The sequence below is a fragment of the Equus quagga genome, chromosome 11, assembly GCF_021613505.1.
Source record: "Equus quagga isolate Etosha38 chromosome 11, UCLA_HA_Equagga_1.0, whole genome shotgun sequence".
Taxonomy (NCBI): domain Eukaryota; kingdom Metazoa; phylum Chordata; class Mammalia; order Perissodactyla; family Equidae; genus Equus; species Equus quagga.
Genome location: NC_060277.1, coordinates 62929550 through 62957362, shown reverse-complemented (window position 1 = coordinate 62957362; position 27813 = coordinate 62929550). Strand labels below are relative to the sequence as shown.

The window sequence follows — 27813 nt, the reverse complement described above, 5'->3', positions numbered from 1 at the left end:
ACAATAAGGGCCTCCCTATTCTTAGTCATGCCTCAAACATTTATTGAGCAGCTCTTATCTCCAAGTATTATACTTGGGGCTAGAGTGAACAAGATGAGTATGTTAAGAGGCAGGGAAGAACAGATGTGTAAACTACGCATCTGTTATATATACAACACATGACTCTAAAGCAGGGTGCTGCCATTTTGGCTGCACATTAGAATCACCTGGGAGCTTTAAAAATATCCAATGTCCAGTCTGTCCCTCAGACCAACTACATCAGATCTTCAGGGGCTGAGAACTGGGCATCAGTAGTTCGCGAATCTCCCCAGGTGATTCCAACGTGCAGGTGATTCCAATGTGTTTGAGTCTGCTGTGCTGAGGGGAAGGAACTGGTTCGCTTTTAAACAATCATGCTGGGGCATATAATTGCCAAGTGAGTCTTATTCCTTTAGAATAATTGCCTTAGGAGCTAGACCCTTGTTCCAAAGAGACATCTATCACTCAAAACATTTGTGGACCTTCTTTTGGGACTATTCTTTCAGAGTCAGAGGCACATTCTTTTAACTCTTCTTTGGGTGTGCAATTTAATGTTTGAAATCCCACACTGATCACACAGAGCCAAAGCTGGTGAGGGAGATGACTGATCAATGGAGATGGGTAATACCGCTTAGTGTTAACAACCACCACACCAATGGCAATGGCCATAAAAATAACGACACTAATATCTCTACATCAGCTGTCTCTTTAAAAAACTTCTGAGAAGGACTTCCAAAGATGTTTTGCAAAATATCTTCCCAAGCAGACTTCCGAGGCTGCTTGAAAGGAAAGAACATTCATTTGCTGGTGTGTTTTCATGTGTCTGTTGGAGATCTGGTATCCATCCCTCAGAGTGACAGGGTGCGTGTGCATTGATCAGCTGTTGTTGTTTTTAAATTTATAGCTGCATTTTTCTTTCTTAGCACTTGTATCTGCTGGCTGTGAGAATATTGCTACCCTTAGCTGGGTTTTCCAAATTCACATCTGTTAATTTGACATGCAGATGAATCTTTGCGAGAGACTACTTTGAAAGGAACTGCTCACAGCAGTATGGAAAACCAAACGTTATTGCAATTTTGATGTATTTCTCTTCTTGTCAAGAAACCCATCAGGACTAAAGCAGAATCATGGATTTATTGCTGAAAGGACTCTTACTGGGCATCAATTCATGTGTTTTGTTTCTTAGTTTGGTGTGTGTCAATGTCTGTGTTTAAAAATTTGAGGTACCCTGTGTGGTAAATGAATTTAATTCTGGTTGCTTCACTTTTAGATCCTATATGAATTTCTAAAATGCAGACCCTGCTACATTCCTCTGTGAATGCAAGTTTCTGTCCTGATTAGATTGCAGGTTAAGCTCACACCGATCTTGTCTTTGAGGAGGAAAAAGAAAGTGACTGTCTCATTAAGCCCTTGCGTCTGACAGATGCTGGGTGAAGTCAGGCTGCTTGGGTTGAGATTCTTTCTTCATGTTCAAGTCAAGTTTTACTTCTTCCTTTAGTTCTTAACTCTAAGCTGTATCAGCATATTCCTAGCTGAGCTCTCACACTTCACAGTAATTGGCTAAATCATCATACTCAGATTCAAGGGTTTTTTACAACTCTTAAAATTGGAGACTAATTTTCTCCCTTGAATGAAAGGAAGGCTCCATGCTTGTAGCAGAATTCTCTTGTTCAGTCTTCCTGACCTTAAGGAATGATGCCATGACATACAGTCTTCTTAGCCACATCAAGGCCAAGGTAATTCAGGGGTTTCTGAGTCAAAACAATTGATCCCTGTGAGCTCCAGCTCGATGGAGACCATTAGGGTTTTTAGCTGGCTGGCAACCAGATTCTGTGAACAGTTGGGAGAGGCTTCTTGAAGATACCCTCCCACTGCGTGCTGTCCTGCATGACAACTAGAAAAGGCAAGGCTTTCCAAATAGCCCAAAAATACAGCAGAAATGAGGAAAGAAGGGCCTCTGTCTTGCTTGCACCGTGTCTGTTTTCTCTTCAATAGCTGGAGAGAAGAGCGATGTCAGTCATTAAATCTCCCAGGGGCATGTAGATGTCCTAAGACGTGTAATTAGTTCAGCTTGACCCTGTTCTAGTTAATCTGACTCGTTCACGTGATTCAGGCTTTCATAGAGCAGAAAAGGTCGTGGAGTCAGCAAAAAGTGATGTAAAAGCTAGGATTTTAAGATAATACATGCACCTTGACCTCAAAGACCTACAGCCTCAGGACAATTTCAAAAATGAGTAATAAGACATATGCATTGGGTGCCAACTTTAACCCCTACTTGGGAAGCAATTCACACACCCCCTGTAGAAGGTGGTGCTTGAGCCAAGGGCAAATGAGAATTAGTTACTTGGAAAAAAGAGGAATGGGAAGTGAGGATCTTCTGGGCAAAGGACGCAGACCATACAAAGGCACAGAAGGATGGAACTGTGACAAACAGCTGTAGACTGCATGTGTGTATGGCTGGGTGCAGGAAGTAGAAGATGAGAATAGAGAGGTCCATGTGAACGAGTTTTGACTGTGATCAACCACTGAAGGGTCTAAGCAAGAGAACAACATAATATCAATATGACTCTTTTGTGGCTGTGGAGAACAGAATGCAGTGAGACAGACTCAAGGCCAGGTGCTCCATGCTCCCGAGAGTGATTACAACAGCCCAGGTGAGAAGCAATAGGCCTGAAGTGAAGCAGTGGTGGTGAGAATGGAGAGAGGAGAATGGATTTGAGAGAGATTTGGGAGGGAGAATCAGCAGGATTGACTGACTATGGGAGATGAGGAAAGAGGAGAGTCTAGTATAATTCTCCATCTTGCATTTTGGACAAAGAGATGGAAGGTGGTACTATTCGCTGTTCACTGAGATGGAGGCCACCGAATGGGAAGAACTGAAAGATCACAAGGTCAAGTTGGACATGTTCAAGTGCAGGTGTGTCATCACTCATTGTATATACAACTATGCCACTGAGGTTAACGTTTACCAATGACTAGCTTCCCAAAAATCAATTTGAGTCATTTATTCCTCTCTCTCTTTCTCCGCTCATGTCTGAGTCAGGCCTGAATCAATCATTTGTCCGAGATCACATGCATGAGCAGCATATTTTCATTTCTCTTAATTATAGTTTTATTCATCCAGACTTTCCAGGCATTTCTCCTTTAGATTAAAATACTTTTGCATTATTATTTCAATTTCAGAGACTTACTACATGCTTTTCCCTCCTATTACTTCCTTGTTCTTATGCTATATTGTTCCTGCGGGTTTTGGAGAACTGCTTCGAGTTTATTAGGCACATTAATCAGGTCTATGAATATCCTGACAATTTACACTAGAGTTTTGAAATGGAAAGAGGGTTACTCACCCTCATGTCTAAAGGTTCCTTTCACTCCTTAGGGCAAATTAACTTTTATGTGTGCTCAGCTACAGGAAATGACTGTCCACAAATTTAAACTATAAACAAAAATTATGCCACAGGGTAGATGAAGTTTGGAATAGATTTGACAAATGATTACCTCTAACAAATATTGGAGGAACCAATATTGATTTAAGGATATTCATATGTGCTGAGGAAAGAGCGATTAGAAAGATCATTTATTATCTTCTATGTAACCCCCCAAACACTCTAATAGCTCATATCTTACCTAAGAAGTCATTCCTGAATTATATTCCGTTAATAAATTAAACAGAATGTAGGCTTTTAGAATTTGTCTGATAGACCTTGTACTAACACCAAAAGGCTAAGTTCACTTTCCAGGTTCACTCTAGTTAAGAGAAAAGTAGAATTTACACACTCCAACAGTTAGTCTTTGGAAATGAAGAATAAGCAGGGCCATTCATGCCTGGCAGTCTTTCCTGCTGGACCACTTGCCATGAGGGTGTTATATTTCTTTCCTTCTAGTTCTTTTCTCATTGCTCTCATAGACGAGAAAGGTTCTTGCCTATACAGACAAAGGGCCTTCTTCAACTCTGAGAACTCCAACCTCATCTTCTGTTCAGAAACACTTGGGAGCTGGAGAACAGTGAAGATGTACAATGAGGTTCAGCCTCATTCTCTTAAGACGTAAATGCACAACCAGAGCACATGAGCCAAAAGCTATTTAGATGGAACAAGCAGGAATCAAACATAGCAAGCATCAAAGTTAATCTGACACTAATTTAATGGTGTGCATAACTGTTATTGTGTTGCATGGCAATTAGGCTTAAGTGGTGAGCAGTTCAGGTAAATGACTTTAATTAGGATTTCTTTCCATCCGCCAAGTCAAATATTTCCAAAGACAACTGAGAGAAGAGGCAGTTCAAGAAAAGGGGCTTGTATGTCATCCTCTTCCTTTTTCCTTTCTCTCCATACCCCACGCACCAACCAACCAACCAACCAACCAGCACACACACATGCACACACACACACTAGGTCGAAGGAAATGACCAATTCTCTAGTCACTCATTTCCTCTCAACTTTCTGCTTTATGTGAACCCTGTGATGCCCTATTCTGATTGTAGAGGAACATAGTACTCACCCTTCAGTCATGGTCTCCCCACTATCTAGCCCTCCAAGCACACAGAAACAAGAAAACCTGAGATTGATGATGGGGAGAAAGGATAAAGGGACGTTAAGGGAGGAAAATGAGAGCCTCCTTAAACATGTGGGTTCTGAGAGCTCCTGACCAAAGAAAAGTTATCTGCCCATGTGGGTTCCTTTTGGTGTAGAGTTCTTATGTTGGAGGAGGAGCTCTGCCAGGAATGCAAGTCTGGAGGGGTGGCACTGTAAAGTAGGTTAACACTGGTAAGGATCAGGAGCAGTGGTTGCATGCCATAAGCATCGATGAGAAGAGGGTGAGGACGTAAAGCTAGATATAGTACCTGTAGAAGTCAAGTGCAGAAGGAGAGGTTGTCCCAGGATGCAGGAGGACATCAGAGATAGCTTGGAGGAGGGACTTCAGAGGATGGGAAGCCTGGATTGGGGTACATAGTGAAGGAAAGCCACAGCAACAGTGTAGGACCTTGTTGAGAGCTTTGTGCCCAGTCTCCAAGGCCACTATTAGTGGATCTCAAACTTGGAGGTGCTGTTGCTTGCAGGTGATGCAGGCCATCAGTGTGAGCCTCACCACAGACAAGGACACAAACCTGTCACGTTGGAACCACGCGGGGAATTGGAAAATGCTATTGCCTGGGTCCCACCCCCCAAAATTCTGATTTAATTGGACTGGGGAGCATCCTGGACATGGAGATCTTTTAAAACTTCCAAGAGATTGTAATATGCAGCCAAGATTGAGAAGCATTGCCCTAGAGGAAGCAATGGAAGATTGGATCAGGGTTGGACTTCTAAGTGCTGGCTCTCTCACTTGAAGACCACCTACTGCTAGTAGCTCCTGCCAGGAGCTTTAGCTGTACAGCATCCATAGTAACATGACAAGACCCTTTTGTGTCAAGTGGTTTGGAAGCCAACAAGTGAAAGCAGAGTCTAAACTCTTATGCTCACCCGACTCCAACCTACCCTGAGAGTCTTTTCTTTCCAGGCTTTGGTGAGAGTCACTGCTCTTTGCTAAATTATGAAGCATTTAAAGATGTGAACTGGTGTTACTTTGGTGATTCTAGGCAATGGGCCCCTGTGTGCTATACTCACAAGGGAACTCATTGTGTTTTGCAGGTTTGATAGCACGAACCCTCATCAAATGCTGGATGCCAGGCACATTGAGATCCAGCAGATGGAATCCACCATGGCCTCCATTTCTGAGTCCGCTGGTTTGTTTGAGGTCAATGTTCCAGACTACAAGCAGCTGAGGCAGTGCAGGAAGGAGGTGTGCCAACTGAAGGAGCTCTGGGACACAATTGGGATGGTGACCTCCAGTATCCATGCCTGGGAGGCCACTGTGTGGAGAGATATCAATGTGGAGGCCATGGACTTGGAATGCAAACGGTTTGCCAGGCACATCCGGAACCTCGACAAGGAGGTCAGGACCTGGGATGCGTTCACAGGCCTGGAAAGCACCGTGTTGAACACTCTGACCTCCCTGAGGGCAGTGGCTGAGCTGCAGAATCCGGCCATCCGAGAGCGGCACTGGAGGCAGCTGATGCAGGCCACAGGCGTGAGCTTCACTATGGATGAGGGCACCACCCTGGCACAGCTCCTGCAGCTCCAGCTGCACCACTTTGAGGATGAGGTCCGGGGTATTGTGGACAAAGCTGTGAAAGAGATGGGTATGGAGAAGGTCTTAAAGGAGCTGCAGACCACCTGGGCCAGCATGGAATTCCAGTATGAGCCCCACCAGCGGACCAATGTCCCCCTGCTGAGGTCAGACGAGGACCTCATCGAGGTTCTGGAGGATAACCAAGTCCAGCTTCAGAACCTCATGATGTCCAAGTACATCGCTTTCTTCCTAGAGGAAGTGTCGGGCTGGCAGAAGAAACTGTCCACAGCTGACGCCGTCATCTCTATCTGGTTTGACGTGCAGCGCACATGGTCTCATCTAGAAAGTATATTCATTGGATCTGAAGATATCCGGGCTCAGCTGCCCCAGGTACCTGCTGAGGAAATCCTGCTCTCTCTCTGTTTCCTTATCCGAGTCAAAGGAAGAGCACCCAGTCCCTGCATCCTCTAGAACTTTCCCTCCGCTGCTTGCCTGCCTTGGCTTCACTCAAGGGCACCTCCAACAAACGTTGACCTTACAAGCCACCAAAAGTCAGGCAGAGGAAAAGAGAGCAAGTGAAATGCACACCAATTAGTTTGTCCCTGCATGCGTAGGAAAAAGAAAGGAGAACCTGATTTAGAAAAAATATACACACAAGAAAGGAGATCAAAAATATTAGCTATCGCAGTTTGAGATGAGCTGCTTGTGGGTTGCTCCACAGATAATTACAATGCAGGTATCGATCAGAAGTGAGCATTGTTTCCAGGCAAACTCCAGTGCCTTCTCAGCAGCGAGCCCCTCTGTAAAGCTCTGGCCTGTGCCAGCATGCTAAATACCAGTCTTCAGCTAAATGCTAAGCAATGAATTTCTCTAAGATACGCCTTCTTCTCCTTACTACCTTTCCTGTGGTTGATCGCCCCTTCTAATTTGTCCTAATTAGTGTGCCATTAACTCTACCCCCTCTCAGTGGACTCTCATTCATTACAAGAGAATTTTTTTTTTGCAGGCTTCTTCTGTATTCCTTCAGTGCAGCAAGTTCTTGCTTACAAATCAGTTTCATTCCAAAATGTCACATGTTGTCCAGACCTTATTTAAAAGTTAAAACGCATTCCATCAAAACATTATGGTTTTCCAGCTCATCCCATAAAAGCATATTTAATGTAATAATGCAGATTATTTGCAATGAAAAATAACAGAAAACAATCCTGTTATAGCTGTTGTAATTAAGCCAAATTGAATAAGCCAGATTTTATTGATCTTTAGTGCTAGTGATTGAAGAAGAGCGGGTTTAATGAGGAGGGGCGAGGACCTAGGTGGCAACTTTGGTAGAGACGTTAAAGGAGGCGTTTGAGAGCTTTCAGTTAAACATAATACAGAACTGGAATCATTAACTTCCCGACAGTGCCACAGGGTTGTGTATAAATGTGAATGCCTTTATTGTCTTTGCATTAACAATATGAGGACAGAGACAATTCTGAAATATAGTAAAATCGGTCATAATCTTACCCCCTAACTAGTCACTGTTTTCCTTCATTATGAATATTTCCCAACTTTCGTTGACATATATACTTATTTTTACATAATCACTCTCCAGGCAATTACAATTTTCTATTTAGCTCCTTTCATTCGAACATTTATGCTAATTTACTCTATCCTGCCCTCTTGTTTTTAAATCTTCTTGGAAAAGAGGCGTGAGTTGCAGAGGTCTGAAGTGGATTGGGGCTGCGGCCTGAGCTTGAGTCCTAACTCGCCCACTTGCAGCTGTGGGACCTTGGGCAAGTTACTTAACCTCTCAGTGCCTTGGTTTCTTCATATGTAAACTGGGACTACCACTGGTACCTACTTCAGGGAGTTAATTAAAACAGCACACATAGCACATACCGTTATGATTGTTGTTGTATAGTAATACTGCAAGCTCTTACCAGGTGTCAGGTATTGGACTAAAGGCCTGTATTGTTGTCTCAATCATATCAACAACACCGTGAGGGGGTGTGTATTTGGGGAAATGATAATATCTAGTTAATTTTGACATTGTAATAGTACCTTTGCCAGGGGAAAACCTACTCCGGTTATATGAGCTTTTGCAGGGACCTGGAAAAAACATCGGATCCACTATCTACCAGACCTAGGAATTACGTGTTTTATGCAACAGTTCTCCAAGTGTGGTCTGATGACCCCTGGTGTGTGTGTGTGTGTTGGGGTGGGGGGTTACCTAAGACCGTTTCAGGGGATCTTCAAGGTCAAAACTATCTTAATAATAGCACTGAAATGGTTTTTGCCTTTTTTACTCTCATTCTTCCATGAGGGTACGGTGGAGTTTTCCAGAGGCCACATGACATGTGACATCACAACAGATTCGATGCAGAAGCAAGAAGAGAATCTGGTCATCTTCTAAGTCAGACATTAAAGAGATTAGAAAAAATACATGGAAACAATGCCACTTTTTTCTCTAAGTTATTTTGTTTTGGAAAATGTGATTAGATAAAAACATGTTATGTTAACATAATGGGCTTATTATTGTTACTTTTTAAATAAAGTAGTAAATATTTTTTTAAATTCCTCAACTTTATCAACTTTTATCAACTTTTTTTTAAGGACAGGTTGATAGGTGTAATATTACCTACATAAACAGAAGCTCTTTGGACTCTTCAATCATTTTCAAAAACATAAAGCGGTTTTAAGACCAAAATGTTTGAGACCACTATTTCAAACTAAAGGGATTTCCTTCTGAGACTAATCTCTGTGTTAGACAACCTAGGACCAGGTTTCTGCTTCTGACTTGCTATGTGAGAGGAGCTGCTTGGAATTGAGGGGAGTGATAGTTAATTGTTTCCTACATTTTTATTTGCAGGATTCTAAAAGATTTGAAGGCATTGACCTTGACTTTAAAGAGCTGACTTACAATGCTCAGAAAACTCCAAATGTAGTGGAAGCCACCAACAAACCAGGTCTTTATGAGAAACTGGAAGATATTCAGAGCAGGTGATGGTCTGCTTGCGGCCCCATTTGAAACGGAGGAGGCCATATTTTCTTTTCCTCCTCTGTCTCGGAGATCCTTACTTTGTTTAGCTGCCTGAGTGAGCAATATGTGTGTCTGTGTGTGCCTTGATTTGCCTGTGGGTTTGAGTAATATGAGGTATTATTAGAGGTGTTTATTCTGATGGAAACGTATCAGTACATATATTTGCAAATACTCATAAATGTTCTGTGCACTGACTTCTGCACATATTCCATTTGTTGCATAAGTTTCCGTTTAGGTGATGTCTAAGTACCTATGAGTCTAGGCGAACTTAATGAGGAAATTCTGTGTCTGTGCCCTCAGGTTGTACCTGTGTGAGAAGGCCTTGGCGGAGTACCTGGATACCAAAAGGCTTGCCTTCCCTAGGTTTTACTTTCTCTCTTCTTCTGATCTATTAGACATCCTTTCTAACGGCACAGCTCCACAACAGGTAAGCTGAAGGAGCACTTGTAGAAACATCTGGAAGGACTGAGGAGCTCCCACCAGAAGAGTTCCAGGTTTCCTACTATGCCTCCTCTCTCTGGCAGCATTTGTATTTGAGTCCCATGTTGCCACCAGCATCATCACTAACCTCAGAGCTTCTTCATTCCCACCGTTACTGCTTCTCAGAATGCCCTCCAGCCCACCAGTGGCTAATACGCCCTAAATTAGAATTGAAGAAGCTTTGAGGATGGCAGAGGTGGAAGGGGCTAAGCCTTCACAGAGAATGCCTTTGATCTGACTCTGAAGAGAAATCCAATAAATAGCAGTCAAAAGTTATAGCTAAGGGAGCAGCCCCTTGGTCTGGTGGTTAAGTTTGGTGTGCTCCTCTTCAGCAGCCCAGGTTCAGTTCCCAGGCACAGACCTATACCACTCATCCATGGCCATGCAGTGGTGGTGACCCACGGAGAAAATAGAGGAAGATTGGCACAGTTGTTAGCTCAGGGTGAATCTTCCTCAGGAAAAAAAAAAAAGTTACAGCTAAAATTTCTATAGAGAGATATGATGGAAGTTGTATTAACTGGAGGTTGGGATAGTTTAGTGGAAAGAGTGTATATGAGGAGACCAAAAGTTTGGTTTCTAGCCCCTGGTTCTAGCCACTTATTAGCCACTTAGTTTGGGCATATCTCTTCTTTGCAGCAAACTTTCCTCATCTGTAAAATAGAAGAAGCGCACTGTGTTACAAGATGTTTTAATATTAAAGTAACTAATTGAAGCACTATTGATATTTGGAGCTTATAGTTAGTATTTCTCAAATTTGAGAGTGTGTCAGAATCACCTGGAAGGCTCGTTAAAATGCAGATTCCTAGACCCCACCCCCAGAGTTTTTGATTCAGTAAGTATGGGTGGGGCTGGAGAATTTGCATTTCTAAGGATTTCCCAAGTGATGCTGCCAGTCCAGGGACCACACTTTGAGAACCACTGCTATAGACCATAGAGTCTGAGTCTGAAAATGACTGATAGGAGGGAGGGATGACACTATACTGTATGCTCCTTTAACTCTCCTCCCTTCTCACCCTAAGAGTTCAAGATTTGTTTGTAGTTCTCTTATTTTCCTTTAGACTCAAGATATATAGTTGAAACACTGTGTTCAGAAGTTACTTGCATGAGTTCTTTTCCTCCTTCAGTATGATTTTGTTATTCATTCAGAGTCTAGTTGGGCTCATTTATTTCTTTTTGCTCTCAGTTTTAGGGTTTTCTCCATCCTTGTTGATTTGATTGTTTGCATATGCAGAATTCTAAAAGTCAAACTACGCAGAAAGATATGTGAGAAGTGTCCCTCCTTCCTTAGTCCTTTCATGTTGTCCCCACCTCCCCTCCACCCTTGGAGGTAATCAGTTCCATTAGTTTTTGGTTTATCTTTCTTGTATTTATCTTTGCAAAAATAAGCAGATGTACACTGACGTTTGTACATGTACATTTCCTTATTTCCCCTTCTTTCTTACACAGAAGCTAGCATGCTTTTTTTTTTTTTTTACTTAGTTATATATCCTGGAAATTGTTCCATATCAATGCAAAGAAATATTCCTTCATTTTTTTACATCTGGTAAATGCTCCATGGACTAATATATCACAGTTTGGTCATAGGTCGTTTATAATATTTTGCAATTAGAAATAATGTGGCATTGAATACCTTTGGACTTGTATTGTTGGAGGTCTACCTTCCAGGTAAATTCCTAGAAGTGAGATTGCTGGGACAAGGGGTGAGTGATGTGCGGCCTGGTTGGATATTGCCTCATTTCCTCCCCTAGGAGTTGTATCCTTTTGCATCACCACCAGCAATGGAGGAGAGCTTCTCCAACGGAGCCAAAAGATGGCACCCATGCATAAGTTTTCCATCTTTGTCATTAACTTTCTAACTTACTAAAATTATGTTTTTGGTTTGTTAGTAAAAAGCAAATACTAAAGAGAGGTTATCTTGATAGTTATACTCTTTTTTTTTTTCTATAGATAGAAATATTTCCAAAATAGCCCAGGCATGGTGGAGCTGAAATATCTATCACATTAGCATTCTGTTTTCTGACTATATGTTCATTAATTCTATGTGTGGGAGAAGTTAAAGATCATTGCCAGAGCTTTTTTATCTTTATATATAATATACTTATTCTTAAATATTTATTTTTACTTATTTCTCACTTGGTTTGAGTAAATCTTTTTTTTTTTTTTTAAAGATTTTATTGTTTTCCTTTTTCCCCCAAGGCCTCCCCGGTACATAGTTGTATATTCTTCGTTGTGGGTCCTTCTAGTTGTGGCATGTGGGACACCGCCTCAGCGTGGTTTGATGAGCAGTGCCATGTCCGCGCCCAGGATTCGAACCAACGAAACACTGGGCCGCCTGCAGCGGAGTGCACGAACTTAACCACTCGGCCACAGGGCCAGCCCCAGTTTGAGTAAATCTTTAAATAGTTTCCCCCACTCCCTGCCCCCAGAGATGAAGCATGTTAGAATAATTCCCAATTCCTTCTTTGTTTGTGACTATCTTTAGTTTTCATGTGTGAGAGATTGAATGGTTGGGTTTGGAATTCAGGGGTCACAGCAATTTCCCCTTGGATACCTACAGATATAGCTCTGCTGATTCTGTTACAGAGAAATCATCTGAGGTCTGCCTGCCTTTTTTTTCTTTTTCTTTTTCTTTTTTTTTACCTAATGTCTTTCTATCTGGATCTATCTATCTATTCATATCTAAAAAATTTGTATATGTTTAGATACTTGCTTTATTTTGTTGATGTTTCCAACACATGTTGAGGTGTTTTCCTATCTGAAATCCAGGACTTTCATTATCTTAAAAATGTTTTCTTTCAGCATGCTTTTAAGTAATATTTCTATTCCATTTATCTGGATAACTTTTTCCTTTAGGTTCATCATATTTCCATAAGTTGAGATTCTGTTCTCTCTGTGCTATACACATTACCTTCATATATTCATACATAGTTTCATATATTCATACATATTTTTATCTCTTAGTCCTCTTCCTTGGTGTTCTTTAATGTTTCTCAAGTTTATCTACCATATTTACTTTGCTTGTATTACTCAGCCCTTTATTATTGATAATGTTGTTATAAACTCTGTTGTATCATTTGTTGGCTTCCTCACTTTATTTCTCTACTTCCACCAACTCATCTTTCACCTCATATTTTATAGATTTCATATTTCTTTCATTTAATTGAAAGCAATACAAGGTGATGTTTTTCATAATTATTTCCATTTCCTTTATTAAACTTTTTATACATGTATACACACACACTCTTACTCTGTCTCTTGAGTCCCGTTTTCTCCTTCTTTTAAGTTGCAGGATAATTTCATGGGTCCCATGTTGGTTGTTGTTTTTGGTTTTTTCTTTTATCCACTATTTGTTCTTAGATTAAGAAAGGTCCATCCCATCAAGATATTTGTCCCAAGTCACTGTGGGTAAGATCTCCTCTAGTGCCTTCACAGTTTACCTAAATACTCAAAATTTTTCCTTTCATCTCATAAGCTAGTGAGCTGGTTGCTGTAAATTTAGGATTGCAACTCAGGCTACCAGCAGCCTGAAGCCAGTTGTATCTCAAAAAATGCTACCAGAGGACAGCTTTCCGTTTATTGTTCCTTTTTCAACCTGCCATTTCCTTCACCTCAGCACCACGGGTGACTCTGTGTGACATCCCTCCTAGAACGGCTACCCAGGGCATCCCTGAAAGGCCCCTGTATCGTGAGATCCCATGCTAGGGAGAAGCCCTGGCACACCCAGGCTTTCTTCTTGGTGTGAGCATGTTTTCCCTTGCTTTGGACCCTCTAGAAGTGGTTCCAACAACTAAGTGACTTCTTCCACAGGCCACTGTCACCACTGCCCTTGACCCTCTGCATTCCTCTGCGGACTATCCTGTGCTCATCTCCTGCTGCATAGTCATATTTTCTTAGAAAGAAAGTGTATGAATTATCGGTCATTTTTTTCTCTAATCTGTTCCCACCTCTAGTAGATCAAGCAGGAATCAATCAAACGTTTGTGGTTTCACTGGTTTGTAGCTAGAGTGTGATTCCTACTAGTTTTATGTTCCTATGGCCTCTTCTATTAGATTCAGTTGATTCCCATCCTCATATCACCGTCACTGCCACAAGCTTCCTTCTAAATGTCTGCTATCCAGCACCCTAATGGATGTCACATGGTAGACCTCTAAACAATACTAATAAGAAACTTCCTGGACATGTTCTCCAGTCCTTTGCATGGTTTCCCTCCATAGGTTCAACGTCACCTTTCCAAACTCTTTGACAATATGGCCAAGATGCAATTCCAGCTAGACACCAGTGAGAAACCAACCAAGATAAGTCTTGGCATGTACAGCAAAGAAGAAGAATATGTGGCCTTCAGTGAGCCCTGTGACTGCAGTGGGCAGGTAACATCAAAGTTTTTTCCCTCCTTACACCTTTCTCTCTCAAGTGTCTGCATTCAAATATGGTCAGCAGCAGCCTTCAAGATGGCCTTTTTGACCTCGGGCCAGAACTGCTGTCCATGCTCTGGGACTGCCAGCCTCCCTTGACTGAACTGACATTGAGACAGCTCCTAGTGCCTGCTTTCCTCTCTCTGGGAAGGACATGTGTCAATATTCCTATCTCTTCCTTAACCAAAGACCTGTGCAGAGAAAAATAAAATGCACATAAATAACTTCTTGAGTCAATGAGAAGTGGATTCTAAAATGATTAGCAGCACCAGGAGACTTTAACGTGACAACCCCTGGAGCACCCCACAGGGGAATCTGGAACACTGACATCTTCCCTGGGAGAAAAATGCCCTTTGAAATCAACCACTTTGCTGAGATGTCACTTATCTGTACAAAGACACCTCAAGTCACTTCTTCCCACAGCTCTACCTCTTGGAGAGCCAACTACACTCTGCTCCAAGTACTCCTTCCTCCAGATCTCCAGTGTACCATTCAAGAAACACAAAACATGGGATGATTCTCTACTTAAATCTCCTTCTCATCCGTTAGCATCACCACTAAAGTATACGGCCTTCCTTGTCCATTATCTTAAATGATCCAACAAAGCATTGTCCCTGGGTGTTCTAATCTAGTCCAAAGTAACACCTGGGGAAAAGATCTCTTACAGGGTTCTACCTTCATCCACACATATCTTGGAAAAGAATTCTAGTACCAGAAAACAATCAGATGTTCTCAGTTTTGTGAGAGGACCCTAGGGTTTGATTCAGAATACGTTCTTTTTGTAGACCCAGAATTTAGTTGGAAAACATAATCCTGGCTTCATCTCTATATTCAGTGCGGACAAGGTCATGAGAATCCACTGACTTATTTACACCTAGCTCAACCCAGATTAAGATTTCTTTGTATGAACTCTGAATGGCAGCCCCCCATCCCCTTAACCTGCTCCTCTATCCTGCGTGTTCCAAATGGGCATATCGTCCTGTTGTTCATTAACCCTAGTTCTCATTTATCACCATCTTGGGTTATGCAAATGAAATGTCTCCCTGTGCCTTCTGGAAGCCATTTGAGTTGTACACCATGCCTGGGCTCCATTTTCTTCACTTTTTCAGGCTGAGTGGAATAAAATGTGTAGTACTGATCATAGCTTCTTAGCAACCCATTGTCTAACGCAGAGTTTTTCTTTCAGGTAGAAATATGGCTGAACCGCGTGCTTGCTCACATGAAGGCCACTGTGAGGCATGAGATGACAGAAGGTGTCACTGCCTATGAAGAAAAGCCAAGGGAGCAGTGGCTCTTTGACTATCCAGCTCAGGTAGTCCCCTAACTGGGACCTTTGTGGGCCCCCTTGCCCTCTTCCTCAGTGACCTCCTTCAGCCTTCTGGGGCTGCCCAACGTCAAACTCACTGTGTGCCTCACAATCAGAAGAGGCTGGTCTGTGAGGGGTCAGCAAGAGGGGGATTGTCAGCCATGACCTAACTCAACCATTGCCTTGAGGAATCAGAGGTGGTCTATTTTTACTCTCATTGGCTACAGTAGGGAGAAAATGTAAGCAATTCAACTCATTGAGCCAGCCAGCTTTGTATGTGCCAAGCTCTATGCTGAGTACAGGAGACACCAACAGGGAACAAAACAAGGTAGACCTGCCCTGTTGGAGTTTACAGACTGGTGTGGAAGTCAGTCACTTACAAATGAGACCTGGTGCAATAACAAAGGAGGCTGAGGGTACTCTGGGAACATATAGCTAGTTAGTGGGGTCTGGGGATCACCTCCTTGAGGATATGATGTTGAAGCTGAGATTTGAAATAAGAGTTAACAAGTCAAAGATGGAGGGAAAGAGCAAACAAGCATGGAGAAGAGTATGGGCAAAAGCTCAGAAGCCCAGAAGAGTCCGATGTGTTCTAAGAACTGAGAGGAACTGAGTGGTTGAAGCAAGAGTAAGGGGAGGAGGAGGCAGCAAGATGCAGCAGATGGATTCTGGAAAGGAAGCCAGTTCTTACAGGCCACGTCAGGGAGTCTGACTTGATTCTAAAATATATATGAGTCCTTTACAGGGTTCTCAGGAGGGAAAGAAGAGAGAGGAAAGAACTAATGAGAATGTTTAAATGCCTCTGGCTGCAATACACCACGCCTCCCTTCCCCTATTAGTGGCATCCCACTAGTGTTGGTGTATTTGGGGGTAGCAGATATCTGATGGCAACTGAAGCCATAAAGCCGGTAAGATTGCCCTTGGAAAGTATCCAGGCTGAGGTGAGGGTGTAGAGCAAACCCTTGAGCATCGTTCGATGGCTGAGTGGGCAAGGAGGAGCTGGGAAAGCAGAATGAGAAAAGGTACCTTTTAGATGGAAGGAAAACCAGACAGTGATAGTCATGGAAACCAAAAAAGAGACTGTTGATAGCAGGTTAGAGGTCAAAAATGCCACACGCTTCTAAGAGATCAAGCAAAATAAAGAGGCTGAGGAACGCCCGTGAACTCGGTGAGGCCATTTCAGTGGAGTGGTAGAGAAGACGCCATATTGCAGGGAGTTGAGAGGGAGACGAAGTTGGGAAAATGTTGACAGTGAGTGTAGACAGACAGTGAGAAGAGAAATAAGTCAGTACTGCAGGAGGGAAGAGGTTTTTTTTTTTTTTCAACAGTACAGTTGGCACATCACATTCAAGCCATTCCAATAAGATCACATTCCTGGAGGAACTTCTTTAACAAAATCCAATATATCTAAATCCAAAGGCAAAAACTGATAAATTAGGGGAATGGTACTTTTTACTACAACAGGACTCTCTATTTCACAAAGGGAATAATTGCCAACAGGATTCCTTGTTTACCTGAGTCAGAATTTTGAGGCAAGAAAATTTGTTGCCTATTGCTATTGTGACAGATATCTTCTAGAACAGTGTCTCCCAAACTAAATGATACTACAGACGATCAATGTATCTAAATTCTCTACCATGAATGATCAAAATTGTGCATTTCCATATTAAGTTTCCCAACAAACAGAAGAAATGTTCATTTGAATCAATTTTTCCATCTATTGCGAATCTCTGAAAAACACAAATCATGTTGACTATATTGAATTTTGGTGTAATTCACCTTGACCATCAAGACTAGGCCTTTCAAGGTTGTAGGTTTTAAGAAGTGAAAAATGTAGTGAAAATATTGTGGACAAGAAAAAATATGCCACAAATGATCAGCAGTAGCTCACCAAACTAGAATACTCAGACCATAAGATGTTCCAGAAGAACAGATCAAAGGCTGAGTGTCATTGAGATGCTTAATTGACTTATTGTTATGCTCCCAAGCACAGCAAAGCTGCTGTGCCTGTGTAGTAAAAACAGAACGATCAGTGTAGCAATTTCTAAAAGTCACTGACATTGACTGAGTAACCAAATAACACATTTCTTCTAACCAAATAACACATTTTTCAAGAACAGAAAGTACTTCTCCCTCTTGTGTTGTAACCACTTCCCATGTCCCAGGACACAGAGGCATATATGCCTGACTTACGTTGTTGGTAGAAGAGGAAGGGAGGAGGCTTACGTCACCCGCACAATTACGTTCTGCGCCCTTGCTGTGTGAGGAGTGGGCTGGTTTTGGAAACAGTCTTGGTAATGGCTTTACTAAGTGACTCTTGGCGCCACAGGTGGCCCTGACCTGCACTCAGATCTGGTGGACCACAGAGGTGGGCATTGCATTTGCCAGACTGGAGGAAGGCTATGAGAATGCCATGAAGGATTATTACAAGAAGCAAGTGGCCCAGCTCAGGACCCTCATCACCATGCTGATTGGCCAGCTCTCCAAGGGGGATCGGCAGAAGATCATGACCATATGCACCATTGATGTGCATGCCCGGGATGTGGTGGCCAAAATGATTGCTCAGAAGGTGGGTCCCAAACATCCAGGATTGTCCTTCTTTGTGAGCAGCTACACCACAAATAATGGGGTTAGGGAGAAGTTCACATACAACCAAAACATGGGGACCCCAGGCTCTGCACTGGCCAGGGAGCTGGGGGAAGATCATGGTGGCTGCTCCCAACTTTTAAGATCCCCTGCAAAACAGTGTAATCAGGGCAGCCCATGCTTTTCATGCTGTGGTGGGCTCAGCGAGCTGGGCTCTTGACTGGTGGACAATATTCAAGTTATCTAGAGCCCTGTGTGTCCTGAGGCCAAGGGGCCATCTGCTACCTGTTGAACACTGTGATTCACCCACCTACTCTGCCTCTCTTTTTTTAGGTAGACAATGCCCAGGCCTTCCTCTGGCTGTCACAGCTGCGGCATCGTTGGGATGATGAGGCCAAACACTGCTTTGCCAACATTTGTGATGCCCAGTTTCTATATTCCTATGAGTACCTGGGAAATACACCTCGCCTGGTGATCACACCTTTGACTGACAGGTGAGCGCTGCTGTCAGCCACTGACAAGAACCCTACTGTTGTCAGGCTCAGGCCATCCAATGGCCATCCAGGGTCAAGGCCACTGCCACTTTCTATTTGTCCACAGCTGCAGGAGGAGGGCCTGACTTAACACAACAGATGTAAAATAAAACTGAAAGGATGTAGGGCACAGCTCTTCTCAGAATGAACCCCAGAGCGAATCAATGAGCTGTGACTTTTTAAGGAATTACTAGGCTGTCATACACACCTAGATTCTAACACCAGCCGTAACACATACCAGCTGTTTGACCATGAGCAACTTGACCTAGGCCTTGGTTTCTTCATCTGTGAAATGGAGGTAGTTACTCACTTCACATGAGTTTTGTAAGGATAAAAGACGGTAATGCTTGTAAAAAGTTTGGTGTATAATAAGTGCTCAGAAAATGATCCCAATTACTTGTTTCTTATCGATAAGTTGACGCTTTTATTCAGCACCTCTCACTCTGGGAATGCAAAGATAAAAGCAAGATCACCCCTACCATTAAGGAGCTTACGATTTTTTAGGGAGCCATATTTTCTGCCATTCGTATTAATTCACTCATGAATGAAATCATACCAGACACTGAACTAGTCACTGGGAATACAAAGATGACTAAAACATTTCCTGCCCTTGAACTCCAATTCTAGTAAGGGAAATAAGACATATGTAGATGAAAGATTTAAATAACATAAGGGTAAAAAGTGCAAGGCCATAGTATAAAATAGGGCTACAGCCATAGGCTACAAATTTCTAAGCAAGTGACTCCGCAGTAAGCCCTCTGAGCACAGATGGTCCCCCCCACGGTGAGAAGAAGACTGGGAACATTTCAGGGAAAAGATGGTATCTGACCTGGATCTTAAAGAAAGTGTAGGATTCCAATAGGATTTCAGTACATTGTAGGATGGCTGTCCATGAAATTGTACAGAAATCTGCACACATGTCACTTTTTCTATTGAGAGGATCTATAGCATTCATTAATTGTTAAAGTGGTCTAGGATTCCCAAAAGTCAAAGAACTTCTGATAAGCATTCTGAAAAATGGAATTTTTGCAAAGGCATGGGAATGGGCAAACTCAAGACATGTTCCTAGAAGGGGGAGTGGAGTCTTGACTTTAGGGGAGGCAGTGGTCATAAGGCTAGGAAGATGGGTAAGTGTTAGACTAGAAAGTTTAAAGTGTATATTCTTTTTTTATTCAGTGAGTCATGATAAACTATTGAAAATTTTCCATCAGAAGAGTAAAACGATGAAAACTGTATTTTATGAAGATTTATCTGACAGCAGAACACAGGCAAAGGAGGGAAAAGACAGGGGAGTAAGGGCATGGTCCATGTGAGAAATGATATTTTAATTCTGCTGAGATTTCTCTAAGTTCTGCTCAGAGCTGGTGCCCTTTCCCCTTGTAATTCCATTGAACACTAAATCTCTTCTTCTCTAGAAAGAATTGCATATCTGAATGACTGGCTCACCCTAAATAAGTGACTCGTAGGTAATGAAGAGATTGTCATAAATTGTGAAGGTTAAAATGGACAAATCTGTGCCACCTTTTGCTTAATTTTCTCTCTGCCTATTTTAAGTGCTTGTATTTTGGTTAAATCCTAAGATATATTTCCAAATAATGCTTAGCTAAATTTGTAGTCGCTATGCTCATGGAATGAATAGGGACATGGGAAATCCAAAGTAGTTGAAAATCCCAATATCATCCGTAGAGTAAGCCCTCATGGTTCATCTCCCCCCCGTGCTTTCCATTTCTTTCATTCATTTTCCTGCCCCGTCTGGAAAGACGTTCCAGCCAGAGTCCCACTCAAACCACTCCTTGTTTACTCTTATATCTCTCTTTTTTTCTGGGAGCCTGTAGAGGTCACGTCACTATTTCCAGTCTCTCCCCACTGCACTTAGACTAAAATCTGAATTCCTCATGGGACCTAGTAATTCCTGCCAGCCACCCTGATGCCTCACTCCCTGCCTTCCAGCCACATTGGCCTCTCTTCTGTTCCTTGATCCCTTTAAGTGCATTCTGACTTACAGCCTTTTACATGTGTGGTTCCCTTTGCCTGGAATGCCCTTCTCCATGCTCTCTGTTCCCTTGTCCCCTTCTCATCCTTTCATTCCACTCTGAGTTCTGAAGACAACCTCTCCCACCTCACACACACACACACACACACACACACACACAGCGAAAACCCTGATGGATCCCTCTGTTTATCTTTTCCCTAACATTTCCCAGATTCTGAAATGATCTTCCTTGCTTGCTTGTTGTCTGCATTCCCCTTTGGAATGTACCCTGTTTGTGATCCTTTGCCTGTCTTGTTTGTTACCATATCACCAGCGCCTGGTGGATTTTGAATTAATATCTGTCAAATGAATGAATGGTGGTTGAATATTGAAGACCTAGATCATAAGAACAGACAGAATCAAGAAGTGGAGGTTCGCTTGGGGGAGGGGTCTACCCAGGACTCTGTGTCTTGGCTCCCAAAGAAGGAGCAGCTACTCTGTCTTCTGCTTGAACTGGGGACCGACCCTCCTCCCCTCCCCAGCTCAGGAAAAAGGCAGATTACGTCTGTTCAGAGGGAGATGCAGATTTCCCCGCAGCTGGGACAGTAAAGGCAGCAGCAGCTGTGGGGGTTTTGGCATCTTAAGGGTATTACTTGGGCTTAATCAGTTGGAGGAGCTCATTCAGTGTGAGTTAAAGGAAAAGTTTTCCCACCTCAAGCTTCATTCCAAGTGGACCCTCTCATGTGTCTTTTTCTTTATAGTGAGTCTCAGCAAGACAACTACCCAAAACAGGAAGGAAATATGGTACAGTTTTCCCTATTGCAATGAATTTTTCTGTCTACTTTGGTATATGAGCGAATAGTTTGGCAATTTATATCACTCCGAACAGAACAATGAAGCCATTATGTAGTTGAGCGATTTCATGAGTATCTCTCTCCCACTCTGGACTGCATGCTCCATGGTAGTCTTCACTTTGATTTGCTCACTATTCTACCTGCAGGACCCAGCACTGTGTGTAGCACATAACAGGCATTCAAGAAATACCCCTTAGTGAATGCAGAAAAATTATTTCTGAGACTCTGGGTATGTGCTCTGCTTCCCCCTACCATTCAGAATATTTTCTTCCTTTCCACTGACAGATCACACATTATCATTCCAAGTGATAAAAGTACAAGACTTTTCTTTTCCCTGGGTCTTCACACCTACCCAGGAGTTGAAGAAGATAATTACCTCTTTTGGATTTAGAGGTCTCTAGTATGCTAATGTTGAACACCTTATCAAGGGAGAGAGTAAAGTTTTGACAATGAATTATTTCTAAAATAGGAATTTATCACCTCTTCTATGAAATGATGCAAATAAGAATTTGAAAAGAAGATTTGCTGTAAATAATGGTGAATACTATATAGACCTTGACCTTGTTTTGCACATTAGATGCTTTTCTGACAAAGTAGTATGTAGTTGAATATTTATATGGGAAATTCCATTTTCTCATTGACTTCTTTTATTATCTCAAGAAATGTTTTGCCCAGAAAAAAATTGGCCTCAATGCAGAAAATCGCATTTTAAAGAGCATTCAGTTCTTGCCGGTGTGTAGCTTAAGTCCTTTTAATTCTCTCCTGCCAGAGGAATTAATCAAATGGACAATTGATCCGTACAACCTTTGCACATTCATTAAAAGCACACCCGCATTACAGTACATTCCACTGATTACGCCTGTTTCTTTGGAATTTCCCACTGCCTGGATGGGACTTGAATATATAAGTAAGTACAATGGTTTGGCCGTTGTCGCAAGACTTTGGCATAATGCTAAGTTCAAGAACTAAATGGAAATGTTTTTTCAGGCTGAACAAAAGTAATTCTCAAAAATTGTTTCTTAACCTTTGGATCGTCTCGTCCCCCTTTGCTCCCCTTCCCTCACCTTCACACACAAATGCGCTTTCAGCCCTGTGCTGTAGTAAGTACTGTTTTAATCAACTGCCTATCAATTTCAAGTACCTCTTAATTTCTCAAGCATACTGCAAGTAGGCACGATATAATTGATGCAAGAGTCTTTGAAGGTGATTTACTGGATAAGGACACAACTAGCAAAAGTCATACACTTTCTTTTTTAGGTTTTTATCTGATATTGTTATTGAAAAACTTAATAATCTGTAAAAAAAAAAAAAAAGTAAAAGTCGCCTAGAAATAGCCATTGTTAATATTTAGTCTGTTTCCTTCTGCATGTAGATTTAAAAAAAATAAAATTACAATCATGTGAATGTAACATAACCATATTATGGAATATTTAAATTAAATCTAAGCTTTTACTATTAAAAGTAAAGCTGCCATGGACTTGCTTATCTATAAATTTTTACTATATTTCTCATTATTTCCCCAGGAGAGATTCCAAGAAGCAAGACAATTAGGTGATACATACTTTCAAATTATTCTTGAAAAAAATATTGTTCCCACTCTCACTAGTAGATTACGAGTGTTCATCTCACAAAATCCTCACCAGCATTAAGTATTATTTTTAAAAATATCACTGATTTTATTAGTCAAAATGTTATCTCATTTGGATTTGAATGCCCTTAATTACTCACAGGCTTGAGCATTTTTATGTGTTTATTGAATATTAGATTTTCTTCTCCTGTGAATTCTTATTGTCATTGCCCATTTTATTACTTTTATGCTTAAAAAGTCCCTGCTCATTTCAAGATCAGATTCAGCCATATTTTATTATAGTTAATTTTATTTTACATTTTCCTTTAACCTTTTTAAATTATTTGGTAAACTTTTTCACTTCGGGTAATGTAAGTGTTTTCATCAAAACATTTTCGGTTATGAATGATAGAAGCCAAATTCAAACTAACAAACAGAAGGAGGACTTGTTAGCTCACATACCTGGGAACTGAGTCCAGCTTGGTGCAGTGTAACCAGCTCCAAGGTGTAAACAGGGAGATCTCAGGGCTTGAACTCTCTCACACACATCATGGCTTTGCTTTCCCCTGAGTGTTGATTTCGTTCTCGCATAGGTTTTCCTTGTATGGCTGGGAAGATGGTCTCCATGCCCTCCTTCTATGACTCCTGATCCAGGAGGTAGAAACCCTCCCTTTCTCAGCACCAGGTATCAGATTCCTTGAAGGGACCCAGCTTGGTCCTGTTTGGATCATGTACCCATTTGTAAGCCAGTCACTGTGACCAATGAGATTGAGCACTTTGCCCAGCCTAAGTCCTGTGCCCATCCACCCCTGGGAGGGTAGGAAATACTTTGATTGACAGCCCCATAGAAATGCAAGGTGTGGAGGGGTGACGGCTTTCCAAGGTGTGGGATCCTGGGCAGGGGAAACCCAAGAAATTATGGTAGGGAGTATATAATTTTATTTATTTTTGTTGTTTCCAAGTAACAAGTGGTCCCAACATTTTTTAGTGAGTAATGAGTCCTTTCCCTCATTGATTTTGGATGTTTGCTCTACCATATTCAAAGTTATGAGTCTATCAGACTACCTCAAAGGTATCTATTGTGTTTCATCAGTATATCAATCAGTCTATATGCCACACTATTTATGGATTGTAACTTTATCAGGAGCTGTAATATTTTTAGAGTAAAGGTCTGCATCATCTATCTTTATTTTCCATTTTTTTTAGCTCTTCTCTTTCTTCTTTCAAATGAACTAATCATTTTGTCAAGTTCCAAGATATAAACAATTAGGGTTTTGATTGGTGAAACTTAATACCTTCAACTTAATTTTGGAGAAACAGCCATCTTTATAAAATGTGATATATTTCTATTTATTCATTTCTTCAATTGTGTGTCTCAGAAAAGTTTATAAGTATCTTTGAGTATTTTTTTTTTTGAGTTTTTGAGTTTGAGGTTTTGAGTATTTCCTATTATTTCTGGGTCTTTTAAAAAATTTTGTCGCTATATAACATTATTTTTTCATTATATATCTTTTAAAGCAACTTTACTGAGGTATATTTGACATATCAAAAATTTCACCCATTCCAGGTGTCCAATTCAGCGATTTTTAGCAACCATCGAGTGGTGTAACTGTCACCATAAATCAACTTTACAACATTTCCATCCTCCTCGATAGGATCCCTCATGCCCATTTAGTTAATCCTTTTTCTCACCTCCAGACTCACGCAACCACGAATTTGCTTTTGGCCTCTATAGATTTGCCTATTATGGACATTTCTTATAAATGGAGCCAAACAACATGTGGTCTTTTGCGTCTGGCGTCTTTTCACTTCACATAATGTTTTAGGGGTTCATCCGTGATGGAACATGTGTCAGTAGTTTGCTCCTTTTTATTTCTGAACAGTATTCCATTTTACAGATATAGCATATTTTGCCTCTTCATTTGCCGGTTAATGGGCATTTAGGCTGTTTCCAGTTTGGGGCTATTATAAATACTGCTGCCGTGAACATTTGCCTGCGAGTCTTTGTATAGACATGTGTTCTCATTTCTCTTGGGTGTATATCTAGGAGGGGAATTGCTAGGTCATTGGCAGTGTTATGTTTAACTTTTTGAGAAACTGCCAAACTATTTTCCAAAATGACTGGCTCATTTTACATCCCACCAGCAAAGTTGAGGGTTCTTGGTTTTCCACATCTTTCACAACATTTGTTATTGTCTGTCTTATTTATTATAGCCATTCTAGTGGATGTGAAGTGGTATCTCATTTGGGTTTTATTTCGTATTTCCTTAATAATTAATCATGTTGAGCATCTTTTCATGTGCTCATTAGCCATTTGTATATCTTCTTTGACATAATGTCTGTTCACATCTTTTACCTGCTGTATGATTGCTCTGTTTGTTTTCTTATTATTGAGTTGTAAGGGTTCTTTGTATATTCCGGATATATGACATGTGTTTGCAAATGTTTTATCCCAGTCTGTTGCTTATCTTTTCATTTTCTCAATGATATGTTTTGAAGTTCAAAAGTTTTGAATTTCGATGAGGTCCAATTTGTCAATTTTTTCTTTCATGGACCATGCTGTTGGTCTTGTAGCTAAGAAATCTTTGTTTAATTTCATTATATCTTTAACCTTCTTTTCAGTTGTGTATAGGAGAAAATTGATTTTTGTAAATTTATCTTCTATTCTGTCGGTTTAGTACTCTGTATTAAAAATTCTATGAATTTTACTGTTGATTCTCTTGGGTTTTCTAAGTTGCTTCTAGAGTTTCTAATCATATTTAAGACATACACATAATATGAAGCACAATTATAAATACTCAAGTTTAATTATTAGGCATGCTGTTATTTTTGCTAGAGAGATTATGTATCAGTCATTGCCCTCAGTTCTTTGTGACACATTTTAAGAAAGACATTTACCAACTATCGTGGGTAAAGAGAAAGATGAACACTGCGTGACAAAGGATCTCATAACCAAATGGCTTTAGGAATAGATCCTAGAATTGGGGGCATGTATGCTGAGGACAGATAATTTTCAAAATTTAAATATTAAAATGTTGTAAAAGGAAGAGATTTGTTTTAGGTTAATGCTGAGGATATTTTTCTTCTATTAATATTGTTTCTCATGTTGAGCTTGGAACCTGTTACAAGCCCTGGGTCTTTTTCATGTGAACTACCATCTAGCCACGTCGCCTACCATCTCTATATGCAACTACTTGGAGGATTACTTTGCATTCTTCCCTGTTAAATTTCACTTTCTTAAGTCTATTCCATCATTTTCAGTTGTTAAAATTATTTAGAATTTTGGTCTATCTTCTAGCTGATCCATTCTTTCTCTCCTTGTTTCTTTGTTTCTTTGTTTCTTTCTTTCTTTTTATTGCAGTAACATTGGATAATAACATTATATAACTTTTAGGCGCACATGTAATGCATTTCAAATTCTGTGTAGATTACATCATGCTCACCACCCCAAGACTAACTACAATCCCTCACCACACATGTGCTCCTAATCACCCCTTTCGCCCCCCTCCCTCTCCACTTCCCCTCTGGTAACCACCAATCCAATCCCTCTTCCTATGTGTTTGTTTGTTGTTATTTTTGTCCTCGACGTATGAGTGAGATCATACGGTATTTGGCTTTCTCCCTCTGACTTATTTCACTTAGCATAATACCCTCAGGGTCCATCCACGTTGTCACAAATGGCTGGATTTCATCATTTCTTACGGCTGAGTAGTATTCCATTGTGTATATATACCACATCTTCTTTATCCATTCATCCCTTGATAGGCACCTAGGTTGCTTCCAAGTCTTGGCTATTGTGAATAATGCTGCAATGAACATAGGGGTGCATCTATCTTTATGCCTTTGTGTTTTCAAGTTCTTTGGATAAATACCCAGCAGTGGTATACCTGGATCTTATGGTAGATCTATTCTTAATTTTCTGGGGATACTCTATACTGTTTTCCATAGTGGCTGCACCAGTTTAAACTCCCACCAGCAGTGTACAAGGGTTCCCTTCTCCCCACATCCTCTCCAACATCTGTTGTTTCCTGTCTTGTTAATTATAGCCATTCTCACCAGAGCAAGGTGATATCTCATTATAGTTTTGATTTACATTTCCCTGATAGTTAATGATGTTGAACATCTTTTCATGTACCTCTTGACCATCCATATATTTTCTTTGGAGAAATCTCTGTTCAGATCTTTTGCCCATTTTTAATTGTGTTGTTGATTTTTTTTGTTGTTGAGACATATGAGTTCTTTGCATATTTTGGATGTTAACCCCTTATCTGATATATGGGTTGCAAATAACTTCTCCCAATTGTTAGATTGTCTTTTCGTTTTGTTGATGGTTTCCTTTGCTGTACAGAAGCGTTTTAGTTTGATGTAGTCCCATTTGTTTATTTTTTCTATTGTTTCCCTTGCCTGGTCAGACATGGTACTTGAAAATATGATGCTAAGACCAGTGTCAAAGAGTGTGCTGCCTATGTTTTCTTCTAGTAGTTTCATGGTTTCAGGTCATACATTCAAGTCTTTAGTCCATTTTGAGTTGATTTTTGTCCACAGTGTAAGATAATGGTCTACTTTTATTCTTTTGCGTGTGGGTCCAGTTTTCCCAACACCATTTATTGAAGAGCCTCTCTTTTCTCCATTGTATGCTCTTGGCTCCCTTGCTGAAAATTAGCTGTCCATAGATGTGTGAGTTTATTTCTGGACTCTTGATTCTGTTCCATTGATCTGTGTGTCTGTTTTTGTGCCAGTACCATGCTGTTTTGGTTACTATGTCTTTGTAGTGTATTTTGAAATCAGGGAGTGTGATACCTCTAGCTTTGTTCTGTTTCCTCAGGATTCCTTTGGCTATTTGGGGTCTTTTGTTGTTCCATATAAATTTTAGGATTCTTTGTTCTATTTCTGTGAAAAGTGTTGTTGGAACTTTGATAGGGATTGCATTGAATCTGTAGATTGCTTTGGGA

General features: G+C 41.0%; 1 protein-coding gene across 11 annotated transcripts in view; it reads left to right on the top strand.

Moving 5' to 3' along the window:
• Positions 1–27813, top strand: part of DNAH9 (dynein axonemal heavy chain 9) — a 324423-nt gene that overhangs the window by 68765 nt on the left and 227845 nt on the right. For all 11 annotated transcript variants that reach the window (XR_006890674.1, XM_046676357.1, XM_046676358.1 and 8 more), the window contains 7 exons: positions 5649–6519; positions 8981–9111; positions 9452–9578; positions 13846–13998; positions 15230–15355; positions 17679–17918; positions 18269–18429. Coding sequence is in view for 10 of the 11 variants with exons in the window: in XM_046676357.1 (XP_046532313.1) it covers positions 5649–6519; positions 8981–9111; positions 9452–9578; positions 13846–13998; positions 15230–15355; positions 17679–17918; positions 18269–18429 (1809 nt within the window). In the remaining variant the exon portion in view is untranslated. The remainder of the gene's footprint in view (positions 1–5648; positions 6520–8980; positions 9112–9451; positions 9579–13845; positions 13999–15229; positions 15356–17678; positions 17919–18268; positions 18430–27813) is intronic.